This window comes from Scaptodrosophila lebanonensis, unplaced genomic scaffold (assembly GCF_003285725.1).
Source record: "Scaptodrosophila lebanonensis strain 11010-0011.00,11010-0021.00 unplaced genomic scaffold, SlebRS2 tig00000232-arrow-arrow-pilon, whole genome shotgun sequence".
In the NCBI taxonomy this organism is placed as follows: domain Eukaryota; kingdom Metazoa; phylum Arthropoda; class Insecta; order Diptera; family Drosophilidae; genus Scaptodrosophila; species Scaptodrosophila lebanonensis.
Window position 1 is genome coordinate 59,224 of NW_022060622.1, and position 19,144 is coordinate 78,367.

Sequence of the window (19,144 nt, forward strand, 5' to 3'; positions counted from 1 at the left end):
ATGTTGGGGCACAAAAGCAAACCGCGTCAACAGCCCACAGCCCACACGGTAAAAGTTAGGATGCTGAAATTTGGGCTGAAGTATCCTATCATGGTGTAGATGCGCACTAAGAAGGGCTTTTGGAAAATTCGAGCTCCAAAGGAGGTAAAACGAGCTCCAAAGTTTGTTTGAAAAATCCGCAGTTTTAGCCGATCGACATAAAACTTGGTTTCTGAAATCAATTAAAGAATACAAAGAAAACTGCATACTCGGTATTTATTTCGGTGAATTATTGGGGTTTTAATATTTATTCACTATTTCAAATGAAAAGTTTGTGTTATAAATTTAGTCTGATCGATTTAAAATTTGGATAATGTAATCTACGTGACTAAATCTACAACTTTGCATTCAAGGATTTTCAAAATATGCATTTTACAAAAGCAGGCAGAACAAACAATACAAAATATCAAACAGTTAAGGACAACTAAGTATACATACAAACAAACACACATACAAACAGCTGTTCGTGTAGTTGCGTGCAAACGATTGAAATAGCCAAAGCAAAATGTGAGACACTAATGTGTGAATGTCCATAGATACATATGTATGTGCACATCTATGTATGTACATATGTATCTACATATGTATGTATGTACATTCATCTTGCACTGACAGAGCAAGAAATGTTAATTAATTGAAAATTATATAATATAAAATTTTTAAAAGTAATTTTTTCTTTGTTTAGTGCATTTGGCATTAGGGTTTTCATTAATAACTTTATGCAGCAACAACAAATATCAAATAGTTGGGGACATCACATACACACACTCACACACACAACAAGCAACAGTTCGTGTGTATGTGTGCCGTTCTCTACGTACGGTTGAAAAAGTAAAGAGAAACATACATATGTATGTATGTATGTATGTATGCCTGTGTATGAATATAGCATGTATGTACATTCGTATTAATGTATACATTGGGCAATCGAACACAGTTGTTTGATTGTAAAAAAAATAATGCCCTAAAAACAACAAGAACTGCAAGTCATTGGCTCGCTCTTCTTCTTTCGTTTTGACCATTTAATGTTAATTGCAAAGGCAAAACGCCAAAAGTTTACAGTTACCGTCGCTAGGCAACGACTGCGTAAGCGATAGTAAAGCAGAAACCGAATAACGGAGCTACGCATATTCTGCTTCGCATTGCGGGCAGATGTATGTATGTATATGATATGTTCTTATTGATCTCAATAAATAATTAGATTTTATTATTTAAATATTCTGCTTATTGCATTCAAACGAAAAGGCTCAAATGTGAATTAAAAATTAGGATATACCCTTATAATTATTCCTCCTTTTTTGCAAATAGTCTATCTTAAAACGTTGCGTTATCTCTATATATAAAACAGTTTGTCCTGACTAATTGGTGATCAACGCACAGCTCAAACGGTAAAAGAAGAAATTTGGACTCAAGTATCCTTTCATAGTATCCATCATAGTGTAGGAGCACACTAAGAAAGGCTTTTGGAAAATTCTAGCTCCAAAGGGGAGAAAACGAGCTTTAAACAAGTAAAAAAGCTAAAGTCGGGTGTCCCGACTTTGAAATACTCTGTACATACATATGTTTACAATAATTATAGAATATAAAAAAAAAATTTGATCGAATCAAAAAAATAAATCAAACTCGTATAGAATACACACATAAGGCATCTTTGTGCAAAATTTGGTGTCTCTCTTATAGTCTCTGAGATCCAGGTGTTCATACGGACGGACAGACAGACAGACATGGCTAGATCGACTCGTCTTGTCATGCTGATCAAGAATATATATATATTGTGGGGTCTACCACGCCTCCTTCTGCCTGTTACATTTTTCAGCTCCCGCAAACAGAGTATAAAAAAATATTAGTTATTGTGGTCATTAGTACATTATATTACTTTGTATAAATATATGTTTATGTTAGTGTCGCCGCTCGAATTGATTAATGAATTTAATCGGTACCCAGGGAACACCGCGAGGAGGCCACTACTAACGCAATGGTGTCCTTTAGACCTACGAGCCGACTTGAGTTGTGGAAAAACAACTCCTATGTTCCCCAAAAATAAAAATTGAAGTATCTTAATAATAAATACTTAATAAATTAAAAACAAGAGAGAACGCTACAGTCAAGCAAGCCCGACAGTGAAATACCCTGTACCAAGGTAAACTCCCGACACTGAGGTATATGCGCCCATAGCAGAAGCAAAAAGAGGAAGAAGAAGAGCGAACTTGATGCTGCAGTTTAGGGGGGTTGTACTGGAGAGAATTTGTTTCGCTAATAACTTTTCTTAGAATTGACCGAATCGGATAAAATTTTATTTTAGATGTTAAACAACAGTAGATAATTATAAATTAATTATGTGTGCAAAGTTTATTTTAGGTAGCATTTGAGATGTGGACGCAATTGACGAAATTCTGTAGCGGGGAAAGGGCGGGAAAATTAAAAAAAAAAAAAATAAACTAGTCCTTTCTCGGACCTAGGAGAATCTGGATACCAACTTTGGTTGTTCCACCTTTTATAGTTTCTAAGATCCTTGCGTTCATCCAGACGGACAGACGGACGGACGGACATGTCTAGATCGATTTCTCTCGTCGCGTTGATTCAGAATATTTATACTTTATGGGGTCGGAGATGCATCCTTCTGCATGTTACATACTTTGGACAAACCTAATATACCCTTTTTACCCTACGGGTACAGGGTATAATAAATAAAAAAGTAATAAATAATTAAATTATAAATAATTAAGTCCTTATTCTTCTGCAAACTATTTAAAATTCCACTATGATGGCTATAAACCATTTCATAAGTGCGCGCCGTGCCCCTGCAATCTGAAATATTTTAACACGCCCAATCAATATGTGTATCACTATTGGTCGTAGGCGTATTCAAATCTAACAAAAATCGAAAACAATGACTGCCTAAGAAATCAAATATGCTCCTACTGCACCCTGACAGAGACCGTAGGCAAATATTGAAATCTCCTAACATTAATGAATCATCTAAAAATGGAAACTTCAGAAATAAGTCCTAAAACTCTGTTTTAAAATTTTGCAGGGGATATTTTGGGCTTTTAAAAATTACTAATAACACTAAAGACCTATACTTTAACACGGCATACTCAAATACTGCAGAACACACATTTTCGGAATTAGCAAAGTACCGACCACTGGAGCAATGACTAACATTCTGATATATTTTATTTCTAACGAATACAAGAATGCCTCTTTTCGGTCGGGGTCTATCAGTTACTTACGACAATCTAGACGCACTGCACTGGTGAAGCCAGGAATTTCATATATGAGTATGTGGAAGCCGCAACAAAACAAACGATTGAAGATTTAAGCATTAGCTGATCAGTGCAAACTTTCCGTATTGTGGAAGAAAATATTAAAAATTGAATTATCAAATATATTGTCAAAGTGTGCAGTAACTTAGATTTTGTAGATCTTGTTCTACATCTGAATGTCGATCAGACTTAGGATGGTCAAACTGTCCAACTATGAAAAGGCCATCCGCACTTGTGGCTCTACTACAAGCTACATATAATGATTCAAGTTGCACACGAGGAATTGTGTTGACCACCACTTTGGTATACGTAGCTCCCTGACCTTCTGCAGGTATAACTGGAAATAGTTTGCGGTCAATAGTAATTTGCTCATTTGATTAATACTGAAAACTTTTAGTTGTTTTTAAAACTGGGGTCCAAGAAGGATCTACGCGATGTGGGCACATAGCTCGAGCATATACTCCTACACTGTCATCTAAAAATGTTGTCCAAAGAATATGAGGGGAATTGGATACATTGAAACCTACTTGCATTAAAACGCCTGTAGCTCCATTGACGAGACCATCTGCTGTATCTACATTAAAAGTCATCATATACTTTGCAGTGATTATACTCTGTATGACGAGACGAGTCGATCTAGCCCTGTCTGTCTGTCTGTCCATCTGTCCGTATGAACACCTGGATCTCAGAGACTATAAGAGGTAAAGACACCAAACTTTGCACAAAGATGCGTTATGTGTGTACGCTGTGCAAGATTGTTTTCTTTTATTTTTATTTTTCCCCCGCGCTTCCCCCCTATGGGGTTTTCTCGATATTCCATAATCGCCTATATCTCGGAGACTATAAGACCTAGGGACACCAAATTGTAATCCCAGATGCCTTATGTGAATACGCAGAAAATGTGTATTTTGGAATTTTTCTCCCTCCCCCCTCTCCCATGCAAATCGCGATTTTCTCTAACTCCCGTAATTCTTGGAATTTCGAACTAAAATTTCGCAAGTACCCAGTTAGTAATTATGTGTCCGTATGCCAAGTTTCATCATGATAGACCGATTTAAAAAGAAGTTATAGCCATAAATATATTTGCTGCTGCAGCACTGCCCGCGGCTGTTGTTGATGCTGGTGTTTTGGTTGACTGCAAATATGCTTACACAGACACGAATATACGAGCATAAACATACATACACTCACATAGACGCAATTGCTTTGTATATGTGCAATTATACACCCTTTACGTGAGTTCTTGGTATTCGAAGAGGTAAAATCGATCAAAAAAAATTTTTTTAATTCTCTTACTTTTTTTTTAATTTCTATAATTATTCTAAACATATGTACAGAGTATTTCAAAGTCGGTACACCCGACTTTAGCTTTTTTTTACATGTTTTCAAAATCAGAATGGTGCACAACCCTTGAGTTTGAGAAGATTTAAAATTCTTTATGGAATCTAATTTTTGTTGCTTACTTTCAGCATTCAGGTTTGCGGCCTTGATGGAATCAAGAGCAACTGAAAAATGCTGTTCTGTTGCAATCGATTGCAATTTTACCGTGTTAAAAGCATTTGTATCCTAATTTTTAAGAAACAGACGTATTGCATCATCATTCACGGACATTGAATATTCGGGACATAAACAAACTAATACATCTGACGACATTTGACCGCATGTCATGTTGTTAAGAGCTTTTGCAAAGGCTTGGTCATCTCTCTGCCGCATTATGAGTTCAAAAAATTTAAAACTATCCCATAGAGAAGATCCATATATCCATATATGGATCATGCAACGCTGAAGTGGATTGAAATATCCATCGATCTTATACAGGACTTAGTTGGCTGAGATCTTCGAAAACTATAACAGGTATTCCTCCAAATGGAACATTTCTGTTATTAATAAGTAGAGAAGCTAAAGTCGGGTGTCCCGACTTTGAAATACTCTGTACATTTGTGTAGAATAATTATGCGTGTATGTGTGTATTTGTGTGTGTCTGTGTATGTCACGTGTGCCTGAACAAAGCAATAACAACAACAACAATTACGGGCACTACTTGGTCTTATGTACATATATGGCTATAACTTCCTGTTATCATGATGAAACTTGGCATTTGGACTTATAATAACTAAATGGAGGTATTTGCCAAGTTTGAGTTTAAAATTCCAAGAATTAGGGGAGTTACGATTTGCGTAGGAGAGGGAGGAGAGAGTGAAATTCCAAAGTACACATTTTCTGCGTATTCACATAAGGCATAAAATTTGATGTCCCTAGGTCTTATAGTCTCCGATATATAGGCGATAATACGAATGGAAAATCGGGAAAACCCCCATAGGGGGAAGAGGGGGGAAAACTCAAAAAAAAAATAAAATAAAATTTGCACAGCGTACACACATAAGGCATCTTTGTGCAAAATTTGGTGTCTCTAGATCTCATAGTCTCTGAGATCCAGGTGTTCATACGGACAGACTGACAGACGGACAGACAGACAGGGCTAGATCGACTCGTCTCGTCATGCTGATCAAGATAAAATATACTTTGTGGGGTCTGCCACGCCTCCTTCTGCTTGTTACATTTTCATCTCCCGCCAACCTAATACAAGGTGTGTTCCAAAGTAAACAGGACTTTTTGAATCTAGCGTCCCCTGGTGGCGCTATCTATATGTCGACTGGTGCGATAGAATCTGCTATCTTTATCGATTGTCCATTTCATGACATTTCATCGATTGGAAGTGAAGTTATTGCGTTTTAAGTGCCAGTATGTTTGTGTTATCGGTGCAAAAATGATATAGAGCCAACATTAAATTTTGGACCAATTTTCTACATTTTCCTCACTAACTTCTTCGTTTTCCGTGGTCCTTCTAAGCGTATCTTCTAAATCTTGTATTGACACATTGTATTGACAAAAGGAAGTCCTAATGGAAATTGTATTTTGGTTATAAATTTCCTCTCAATTCCTTTGAACTAATTCTGTCTGTTCATCTCTCCACGGTAAGAAAAGTATTAGAAGTTCCCTAAAGTAGTTCTGTCTGTCCAAATTGGCATTGAACTTCCTATTCCGAATTATACACGGCTTGGTCCTTTTTCTAACAAACCCACTGCCATGGCGGAGAGGAAGAAAAACACTGCCTAGGACCTCATTTTCTTCAGCATCGTCATTATCACTTTGGCGAGTTGCTCTGCGGCTTTTCGAAAAACTATAAAATGCTGTAAAATCGGTCAAACACAGGCCTTCGAGACTCTGATCGGCGTATAGGGTCGAGAAGACCTACTACAAAAATGTCAGTGACAATCAGATAATCGCATTCCTAGCTGGCTTTCATTTATATAATTAATAACGTAAGTGCAGCACGATTAATGGTCCAAAATAAACAATATCCATGCTGGCCCTTATCATTGAAAGATTGTGTTTATTGTAAGCATTTACCTTAATGATCTCTTCAGGAAAATTTGGGGTTTTTTCAAACCAGACCTATTTATAGTCCTCGTAACTGAGGCTCACTTGATCGTGAGAAAGAAAAATTTCGAATACCCTCAAGTGACTAATAGTATTTGGGAAAATTAACACATTTTGAAATTTCTTTAAATTTTCGCGATGAAGAGAAATGTTACCAGTTTCTTCTGGAAGCGGCTTTAAAATGTCTGTTTTGGGCATTGGAGGATATGGAATACCAAAGCGACAAAAAGAGTTGCGTCTAACTTCTCTCATGCATGAATGCCCATGATTATGATTTTATTATTCTATAAACTGCGCTATGTCAGTATCTGTTACATCTGTGGTAACGAAATGATCAATGAAGGCAATTACTGGAGAAATAGACGCTTCATTGTCGAAGTCCACTGCCGGTGCATCTTTAAGCAGCTCAGTCCGTCTCAGCAGCCGACATAGTGATAAAGAAAGAAGGTTGGCCGAACTGACGAATCATGGCCATAACCTTCTTCTTTTCTGCCTCCCAATGAGCAGGTGACGTCCGAATACCTCTAAAGACCCTATAGCCTTCATCGTGGCGAATATGACGATCCATATAATCATCATTAAGGGCGTTAGTAGCTGTTACGCCGTGAGGGGAGCTATGCTTTCTTAAGCATATTGAAGTATTATTTTGAATATGAATCAGCTCTAACTTTTTATATTTAAAGAATAATTTATCAGTTCTACAACCTCTCCTATCTGCATTCAAAAGCTCAGACCTAATAATGGTTGTAAAACTTTGGGAAGTTTTTCTTTTTATGTCAGCTAATATTGATGGGAAAGCTAACTCTTCTGAGTCATCATCAAGAATCATGTGCAAGGGTCTTTGGCCTTGGCAACATTATCTATTTGATTATTCTCAAGCAGAAGTTCTTCACCCCCAGGATTGAGTTCATCCATTTCCACATCTTCATCAATGTGGGATGGCTTGCGAACTCATCGCATAAATCCCTCCACTAATTCTTCATCTGCTTGAGAAGCTATGAAGGGAACAGTCTTGGATGCAAAATTAGATATCCACTGTTCATTAACTACTACATTATGCTTTCTCTAAAGCTCTGTATTAACTAAATATCTAGTTGCATCTGCAATTTTTGAGGGCCTTATGGTTTCAGCCATGGAATCATGGGAATATTCCATTCTACGCTTGAGGTGGAGCTGGAGGACCTCGGGTTCATGGAAAGCTCGTGGGAGGGAAGTCACGATATTGCTTACCGGTATGGGGACATTTACTACAACTCCTTTAATAGCATAAATGGAAGGCGAGGAGAAATAAGGCGTTCCTCTAAAGAAGTAAGCCCTTTAAGACAATCGGGCAAATTAGAATAATGTAAGCCATTAGAAATGGAAAAATTTGGTTTTTTATTAGATTTAATTCTGCGGGCACATGTTTTGCAAAACTTGAAATGTCCGCACTAAAGTCGTTGGAATTCTGAATATAATCACGTTTTATTTTTTCCGTTTGGTGCGGAAACCATAAGCGTTAACAACAAACGCAAATTTGGTCTGATCCCAACTTAACCATCCTATTATACTCTACTGAGCCTTCATATTATTGGGTACCATGACATTCTGAGAGATAATAGAGATATATTCACCTTAATTTTGGGAAGCATTATGTCGATTTTGTGCGTCCCCACGTCGCTGTATTCTAAAGTCCGTATTCTGACGCTATTATTTTCCTACTCATACCTCAATAAAATAATAATTTAAAACAAAATAATTTGAAATATGAAATAAGTAAGTAAGCCTTAAAAAAGGCTAATTTTATTCAAAATATTAAATAAAATTTAATGAAATAGAGCTACTTGGTGTTCCAGCAATGTCACAGCAGCTAAGGCACAAGCAATTGTTTATTAACGCGTCAACTATTATTATTTAATTCCGCACAACAAACATTCTCACTTGCACTCGCCACATCAACTTTCACGCCTAAAGTTAGCTAGCAACTGAAATCAATACGATCGATTAAGCAATTGACCTGTCACCGAAAATCGACTCAATTACTCTTATTTTACAACCCATTAGTCTGTTTAATTGTTCTCCTTCTAATTCACACGCCCATTACTAGTGCCTCTTGACTTGCTCTAGTGCGTTTGTGAATATCGCTCATCTTTCCTAAACTCTCTTAGCCATATTGCCTTTAATCGAGTTAAAAGTCATAAAATTAAATTAGAGTGCACCTGCACTTTGCACGTTGGCATCGTGCGCAGAAATAACATTTTTTCTCTCGCTATTATGCATGTGTCTTGTGTGTGTACATATGTATGTACATACATACGTTTTGCAATATACGTTTTGACCATTCATTCATCTATTATAGTGGTTTATTTATTTTATCAAAATATTTAAATAAAATATAAAAGGAGAGGCATTTTGTGATTTGCTGGGATTTTTAAGCATTCGTATATACGTTTTTATCTCGCCAAATATTGCAGGTTGCTCTTTTAATTTTTTTCATGCTCTTATTATTGACAAATAGAGCTTTAAATTCTGTCATATGACAGTGTCCGTAGCGATGTCAAAACTCTTCCTCTTTACGCTCTTTATTATTGTGGCCTTGAAATTATTTGCAGTAGCATTAGCCATGGCCTTGATCGAGTAAAGAAAAAACGAGTTGAAATAGGTCATGGTTGATATTCCTTGTTGTCTTTATTAAATTTTGAAGTTCATGTGTACACACATATATAGTACATATAATGTAATTGATTCTTTAATAATCATAAAAAATATGTATGTATAACCTGTGTTAAACATTGAAAAAGAACAAAATGGATTTAAATATAATTTTGCATGGCCCATCATCTAAACCTTAGATTGGTAAAAAAAAATAAATTTTGACCAGCAATCATTTCTTGCAGCATAAAATCGTAAACATTTTAAAATTACATAAAGTAAATTTAAATATGAGAAATTAGAAAACGGCTAGAAAAACACACCCCACTCGGGTTTGAACTTATAAACACGGCGGTCAAACGTCTTTGAACACCGCAACTTAAACCCTTTAGGCCACCGAGGCATTTGATTCGAGTGAAGCTATAACAATATATTATTCTTATTTCACTGTTATGTTAGATAACAGAGTGAAAACGAGACAATCAATAAAAGAAAAAGAGGATGCCAGACAACTTTTAACTCAAGCCATATATTATTTAAATAAGGTCCTTAAATAGTTATTCAACTATATTTAATGCCCCGATATAAATTGCATATATATTTTATGTAAAAATAATAAAATAATAGCAACAAAAATGCAATAAAAACAACAAAAAAACCCAACTCTCCTTCGGGAATTGAGCTCACGTTCACCGTGCACGAGCAATCGAGGAAATATCCGGCTTTGCTACGGATGCTATCGCACACTCAGAATCTTGGTTGCTAAATCTAAATGACATTAAAAAAACGACTACAAAAAACTAGCATTTGAAATTTAATTCAGAAATTACGAAAATCTACTTACATTTGTAGAAACCAGGTATTTGATGTATTATATTTCTTAATTACTGTGCTGATACGATTACGTGTACAATGTGTATGTTACTAGTACGAAGAACAAGAATTATCACTCTATGAGCGCTAAAATAGATCCCTGGGCACAAGCGTTTGTTTTCGACGATGCGGTGCTGCCAGACCGGGCTGTGTCCGCTGAGACCAAGTCGCCACATCTACACCCCCCTCAGTAACTTGGTCGGTAGGAGAAGGTAACTGAATATGCTCGTGTGGCTGTGAAGACGACATTGCTGGTAATAGCATCCCGGTCTGGTGCTGGACAAGTTGGCGTAGTTTCGTTGTTTGTGGTTAGTTTCAAAGTTAGCGAGAAATGTTGCCTGCCGACATGCAATAAACTCAAACAGCCGAAAAGGAGTCGGGACAGCGGTCTTCGGAATATTTTCTGGCGCAACTGGAATTTGGTGGTATACGCGTATCAGGTCTATGGTAGAGAAAACTTTGCAGCCATATAGTCGCTGGAGAATATCTTCAGTGTGAAACAGGAAACCGATCTGGAATGGTGCGCGAGCTTAGTGTTCTATAATGATTTGTGGTACGACCTGTCAGTTAAGTTTCCTTTCGTTGACTGTGAACTGGTGGGATCAATGAGGCGTTTACTTTTGAGATCAATTAATAAACCGTGATGCTTAAGGAAATCAGCGCCAATTATTGCTGACTGCACGTTGGCGATTATGAAGGACCAGTTGAACTTGCGTAGTAGGTTGAGATCAAATTATATGTTTTATGTATCAATAACTGACGTGTTGGCCGCATATATGTAATTTGATGTCATCTTTATACTTTGTACATAAAATGCTCGAGGAAGGGGGCGGGTCAGACCCCACAAAGTATATATATTATTGATCAGCATGACGAGACGAGTCGATCTAGCCCTGTCTGTCTGTCCGTATGAACACCTGGATCTCAGAGTCTATAAGAGGTAGAGACACCAAAATTTGCACCAATATTTGTTATGTGTGTACGCTGTGCAAGTTTGTTTTATTTTTTTTTTATTTCCCCCCCACTTCCCCCCTATGGGAGTTTTTCCGATTTTCCATTCGTATAATCGCCTATATCTCGGAGACGATTTTCTCTAACTCCCGTAATTCTTAGAATTTCGAAAATACCCCCAGCTAGTAAATATGTGTCCGTATGCCAAGTTTCATCATGATAGACCGATTTAACGAGAAGCCATAAATATATTTGCTGCTGCAGCGCTGCCCACGGCTGTTGTTGATGCTGGTGCTATGGTTGACTGCGAACATGCTTACACAGACACGAAGATACGAGCATAAACATACATACACTCACATAGACGCAATTGCTTTGTATATGTGCAATTATACACCCTTTACGTGAGTTCGAATACCAAAAGAGGTAAAATGGATCAAAACATTTTTTTTTATTCTCTTACTTTTTTTAATTTCTATAATTATTCTAAACATACGTACAGAGTATTTCAAAGTTGGGACACCCGACTTTAGCTCTTTTACTTGTTTATTATGATATCGGTATCGATGATATGACTGAACCCGAAACAATTAGGAACTTAAAGTTGGTAGGACGATCGTAGATATGTAGCCGATATTCTTTGGTAAGGCGGGCAAATAGATGTTCGCTGTCACCGGCCGCCTGTACGGATGACAACTTTTTATACTCTGTACAAAAAATGTACAAAAGTATATTAGGTTTGCGGGAGCTGAAAATGTAACAGGCAGAAGGAGGCGTGGCAGACCCCACAAAGTATATACATATATTCTTGATCAGCATGACGAGACGAGTCGATCTAGCCCTGCCTGTCTGTCCGTCTGTCCGTATGAACACCTGGATCTCAGAGACTATAACAAGTAGAGACACCAAACTTTGCACAAAGATGCCTTATGTGTGTACGCTGTGCAAGTTTGTTTTATATTTTTGATTTTCTGCTGTTGATTTTCTACTGCTTAAATTTTTAAATTTTGTACACATATATACAGGGTATATTGAAGTCGGGGCACCCAACTTTAGCTTCTCTACGTGTCTTATAGCTATATATTGCCACGTAAACGTAATTTCAACTCAAATAGAAATATTTAAAAACTTCTGACTATCAGGGGTGCCACAAAAAACTCCGGTGATTTCGGCCACAGAGATTTTTGAAAACTCCCAAAAAATTCGTCGGTGCCACAGAACTTCGATAGATTTCATTTTTTCGAATTTCCCCTCCAAGCCAGCTGTCAGCAACAGCTGACTGTCGACGCTCACATTTGATTGACTAATTCTGTACAAATCCTGTAACGCACTAGCAAAGCAAACAAGATTTGAAACATCCCAAAAGCGAATTTTGTGGCACCGAGAATTAGTTTTAAAGCAAAACTTGGGCGGAAGATATTTCTCTGGCACCCCTGTATATACTTTTTTTCACTATGTCCCGCTTTCTACGAAAAAAATCCCTCTTTATCACTCAAGTTTTAAAATTCCGACATGGCAATATCTGGCAACGCTGTCACACACAGTTCCGTAGAAAAATAGGTGCAGGGTATGTGAAAGATGGGGCACCCAACTTTAGCTTTACCATTTATCTATGAACAAAACTATTAACTTTCACCTATCTAAAATACATAAATTTATTTATTCCAGGTGGAGGACTCGTCATTGGATCCGTGGCTTCATTGCTTTTCTTTAAAAGACGTGTGTGGCCGGCTTGGCTTGGACTTGGTTTTGGCGTAGGAGTAGCATATAGAACATGTGAAAAAGACTTAAATTCATTAAAATAAGTTGATTTGATGAAGTTTCGTTGTGTAAAATAAAAATATATAAACAAAATATCCCTTAGATAAATACATTTCAGTCAGATAAATTCAACCCATTATTGAAACAACGAATTGAGAACAAAAACAAGAGATAAATGTACAGTCGGGCAAGTCCGACAGTGAAATACCCTGTACCCAGTCAAAATTCTTTGCGCTCAATCTCAAAAACGTTTAATCGTGTGAAGAAAACTAGCAGGTCTTGCCCGTTTTTGCTGGGCTAAGTAAAATGTGCTTATAATTATAAGTTTATTTACTATATGATATTCTTCTTTCGACGCTCTCTAAAGTTTTTTAAAGAGTTCATTTTCCAAATGGCAAATATAGTACAATAAGTACTATGTATGGTTATACGTACGTATGTACATATCTTCGTTACGCACCGGGCGGACTGCCAGTCCTGACTGAACTGTGTGCTTCCTCAGCACGTTGTACGCACGGTCGAGTTATCCCCGAAAAGTCCGACGCGGGACATTTAATTTTGATTTATAAATCGGGACGCCAAAATATATAATTATGTATTAAATTTTTTAATTCAACACTATTTTGTGTCTGCAATTCCAAATATGATTGTTCTGAATGTAAAAGGTGTGTTTCTGCTTTTGTAAATAGCAAAAATACACTCACAAAATAGGCTTAACGGTAAATGACTCTTAAATTTGTTCAGAATACATTTGTAGCGTTGTTAGCTAACACTAAAACGGTAAGTCGCTGTAAATATGAGATGCTAGAGATGGGCATGTGTCGGATGCTCTATGTGCTAGAGCATCGAAACTATCCATAGTTGAATCCTTCGATACAATCAATAATTCCATCGAAGTTTGAATGCAATTAATTTAAATAATAACATCTTATACAGTACACTCTTAGCTTCGACTAGTAAAGACGTGTAACTACCAACCGCAAGCGAATCGTGTGCTTATCTGTTAAAGCCAAAAACAATTCTTCACAAACAAACAAACAACCGCACAAAACAAATTTTGAAAAAATTACAAAAACAAAAATACAGCAGAACAGTTACAAAAACCAAAAACTCAGTAGGGCTTCTGCCCAGTCACACTAACAATGTCTCGTCCACCAGACTTAAATAGTCTTTTGACGAACAAAAACAACAACAATAACCCAAAATACATTACAATTACTAGAACAGACAACCAAACCTTTGACCACCAATGCAATGGAGAAGTGGATATGTGTAAAAAAACAAGAGCAGGAACGCTGTTAGTAAAAAATAAAAACTATATTCAAGCACAAAAGCTACTTAAACTAACATACTTTCACGACTTCCCTGTAACAGTGAATGAACACAAAACATTAAATTCCTCAAAAGGCGTAATATACTCAAATGAGCTTCGCAATATTGAGGAAACAATAATTTTGGCAGAGCTTCAATCACAAAATATTGTAGAAATACGAAAAATACTAAAAACAGAAAACCTCATACGTAAAGAAACCGGCCTTATCATTGTAACCTTTGCATCGCTCACTATTCCTGAAACCATAATGATAGGATATGAAAGAGTAAGAGTTCGCCCATACGTACCACTCCCTCTCAGATGTCGCAACTGTTTGAAGTTTGGACATTCTGCTAGCAATTGCAGAAGCTCTACAACATGCGCTAACTGCTCTACCGAAAAACACACCGATGAAAACAAAGACTGCACAAAGGAGAAATTCTGCATTAATTGCAAATTTGATTCAACAAATGAAAACAACCACAGTCCGTTGGACAAAGCATGCCCTGCCTTCATTAAACAAAAGGAGCTAACAACCATCAAAACAATCGAAAAAGTGGACCACAAAACCGCTCTCCAAATATACCATACCCGCCACACTCATCAACCAACACCATATGCAAAAATAGTCTCAGAACAACCAGCCAAACCATCTTCAAGCCATAACTCCAAACCCATACACACAACATCAACTATATCAACCCATAGCAACAAACCATCCAGTCACACCCAGGTCACCAAACCAAAACAAAACAACCCGATAGAAAGAATCACCACATCCTACGAAGACATCTATGATACAATCATGGATACAACCCCACCCATACTAAAACCAACAAAAAACCTTTCCAGTCAAATCTCCGAAGACCTTAAACTTAGAATTTTTAGTAATAAACAAAACTCTCTGGCCAAACCTCTTAAATCTAAAGATAAGAACGAACAAAAACACAAAAACACCTAACCTTACATACATATATACTTATATATTTACACCAAGCAAAGTTTGATAAATGTTGAAAGTTCTTCAATGGAATTTAAATGGTTATATTAATAATTATATCGAGTTGCAAACCATTATAAAAAACAAAAACCCACAAAAAATTTCCTTACAAGAAACACACATGTACTCTACACAAAACATACCCATCCCAATTAATTATACACTTTATCACAGAAACACATCGACAAACGGATACGGAGGAGTGGCCCTTCTGGTACACAACTCCATAGAACAACAACAAATAAACATCAACACTGCAGACTTCGACACAATAGCAGTAACAATACATTCCAAAATAAAGTTCACTATAATCTCATCATACATCCCACCAAACAAACCCTTCTCAATAAAAAATCTCAGAAACATCTTTAATAACAGATTTCAATAGCTGGCACAGAAGCTGGGGCTCGCAAACAAACAACACCAGAGGTAATACACTTCACAAATTCATTAACCAAACTTCTCTTATTACTCTTAATGATGGCTCTCCGACACACTTCAGCACACACCACACATTGATCTTACCATGGCATCCTCAGACCTCGCTCTATACATAAAATGGAACACAGACAACCATCTCTCAGGCAGCGACCACTTTCCAATCCATCTAACAATGTTCCAAGAAAACAACTCATACCCGCCTTTAAGCCCAAATTTATTTTAAATAAAGCTTACTGGCCACTTTTTCATAAGCTCACGGACAAATATTCAAATACAAAACAACCAAGCCAACAAATTAATCAGGAAACTGCAAACATAGTCAAAATAAATCTACAAAGTGCATACCAATTCAAAACTAATACTCCATGGTGGGACAAAACGTTACAGCAGTTGAAAAATAAGAAAAACGCAGCTTGGCTCAATCTCAATAGAAACATTAGCACAGAAAACATTCTCACTTACAAAAGAGCTAATGCCAAACTTAAGCGAGAACTTAAAATTAAAAAACGAGAGGCGCTGCAATCTTTCACAGCAGAAATAAACCCACGTTCGTCTACGTCGAGAATTTGGTCCAATATCAATCGATTTTGCGGCCTAAATACTCGCCATGATATCCATTGCCTAGTAAATCCCAAGAACCCTACACAATCCCTAGTCAACAAATTTGAAATAGCAAACACCCTATGTGACCATTGGTCAACCGCAGCCACAGACAACAACTTTCACCCAATTTTCAGACACCACAAAGCAAACTCCTGCCACACTGTAACTCACTCCCCATCACCTATAGCCATGAAACTAGAAAACGATATTTCCCTACTCGAACTAAAAGCCGCTCTTAATCAACTAAATGGTAAAACACCTGGAAGAGATCGCATCAGTTACCCTATGCTCAAAAACTTGTCCCCCACCGTTGAAAATCGCCTACTTAACCTTTTTAACAAATTACTAGATGGACATATTCCACAACAGTTTAAAATTAGCAACATAATACCTATATTAAAACCAAACACCAATAAAACATCCATAAACTCCTACCGTCCAATCTCACTAAACTCTTGTATCTCTAAAGTCCTCGACAAAATTGTAGCTAATTGACTTTGGTGGCTAGCTACTAACAGCCAGCTACTTGACAGTCGGCAAATGGGTTTTCGAAAGGGAAAATCGATGTCTGACCCTCTAGCCTTGCTAGATTTTCAGATCACTTCGTCCCTCGCAACCAAAAGTCACCTATCTGTTCTATTATTGGACTTTGCCAAAGCGTTCGATAGAGTAGGAATCCACACGATAATCGACGAACTTACCGCATGGAAAATAGGTCCAAAAATAATGAAGTACATATAAAATTTCCTAACACACCGAAAAATAATAGTATAAACTTACAATGCCCATTCTACAATAAAACCATTAGAAAATGGTATCCCTCAAGGCTCCCCATTGTCGGTAATACTCTTTGCAATAGCCTTCAACAAATTAAACAAAACAATAGCCAAACATAATACATTCCAGTTCTCCGCCTACGCCGACGACTATACAATAGTGAACAAAATTAATAGAACCCAATACTCACTCAACATTGACAATCTAGAATCAATAGAATGGTGAATGTAAACATCTCCACATCTGCCGGAAAAAAGGATGCACTTTTCAACTGCATTCCAACAACTTTACATTAAAAACTGAGAACTCCCTCAAAATACTCGGAGTCACATTCACAAGTAACTACCGATGGAACCAACACATAGAAAATCTCACACTACAACTTACAAAAAGACTGAACATTATTAAATGCTTATCAAGCAAAAGATTTAACTGTCACACTAATACACTAATAAATATAGTTAAATCCATGATTTTGTCTAAAGTAGATTACTGCCTTCATCTTTATGGAAAATCGCCCAAAATCAGCACTTAGTAAGATAAAAACAATATACCACTCTGCACTTCGTTTAGCAATGGGAGCATTTCCAACTACTCCGATAAATAATTTGCTGTACGAAGCTAACATACAACCAATTGAAACCAGAACAATCCACGCCACACTTAAAAACTGTAAGACAATCATGGCAGCCAAACACTCCCCTATAGGAAAAATATACCAAAAATTGAAAATAAGTAAGAAGCAGCCCAAAATATCATCATCGTTAAGAGATACAATTACCCAATGCAAAAATTTACAAATCGAAATTTCACCTTTAAGAACATTTAAACAAACAACTCCTCCCTGGTCCTTTAATCACAATCTCATTAACATGTCGCTTCACCACAACATCAAAAACGACACCCCCCCCCAACAGAAATTTTATGAGCTCAAAGAAATACTCAGTTATCGACAATTCTTATATACCGACGGTTCAAAATCGAATGCCGGAGTTTCTTACAGCATCACAACGTCAACAGAAATTATCACCTACCAGCAACTAACTACCCTATTTCACATCCATCTTTACTGCCGAAATCTCTGCCATACTTGCAGCATGCAAATATGCAACCAAACAAATAGGCAAATTCGCAATTTGCTCCGACTCCATATCATCCTTAAATGCAATAGACAACACCAACAACCACAGCTACTACCCCACAACCATAAGAAACCTATTAAGCTCCTACCGAAATAAATTTTTACTCATCTGGGTTCCAGGACATTGTCAAATACCAGGAAACGAAATGGCAGACAAAGCAGCAAAAAATGCTCTAAAACATCCCCTCAAAATAGAACAGAACTACAGCGTATCAGACATACAAAGACTATTTAAACTACTATATAACTCAACTAGCAGGTATTGCCCGTCTTAACTCGGCTCAATATAATGTTTCCAATTGTATTTATTTTGTGTGTGCATAACCTACCGATATGTTTTCACCTTAAAGGTTACCAGTAGGAAGACATTTAAAGTATTTAAATGAACATTTTCTGTTCTTGACAAAAAATTGTTCAATAGTCCGTTACATTTTTGTTCTTGCCAAACTATTTCGTTAAACGAACATGACCACTATAACTAATATTTTTTAAAGCTCGTTTTCCCCCCTTTGGAGCTAGAATTTTCCAAAAGCCTTTCTTAGTGTGCTCCTACACTATGATGGATACTATGAAAGGATACTGGAGTCCAAATTTAAATTCACATTTGAGTCTTTTCGTGTCATATTGAGTCAATACGGCCACGCACAAACTCGGAATATGAAACACGGCATTCGTGTCAATGCCGTGCAGCGATGAGCCACGATCAAAAACCACTGGCACCGATACCATCAAAATATCGAGGTTTGAATGCAATAAGCAGAATATTTAAATAATAAAATCGAATTATTTATAGAGATCAATAAGAACAAATCATATACATAAATACATACATCTGCCCGCAATGCGAAGCAGAATATGAGTATCTCCGTTATTCGGTTTCTGCTTTACTATCGCTTAAGCAGTCGTTG

The 19,144-nt window shown here is 36.9% G+C and overlaps 1 protein-coding gene across 1 annotated transcript in view; it reads left to right on the plus strand.

The window, feature by feature from the left end:
- Nucleotides 1–13,064, plus strand: part of LOC115630040 (MICOS complex subunit Mic10-like) — a 35,845-nt gene extending 22,781 nt beyond the window's left edge. The window contains exon 2 of the mRNA XM_030526673.1: nucleotides 12,870–13,064. Coding sequence (XP_030382533.1) covers nucleotides 12,870–13,006 — 137 coding nt within the window. The 3' untranslated portion in view covers nucleotides 13,007–13,064. The remainder of the gene's footprint in view (nucleotides 1–12,869) is intronic.
- Nucleotides 13,065–19,144: the final 6,080 nt, after the last annotated feature.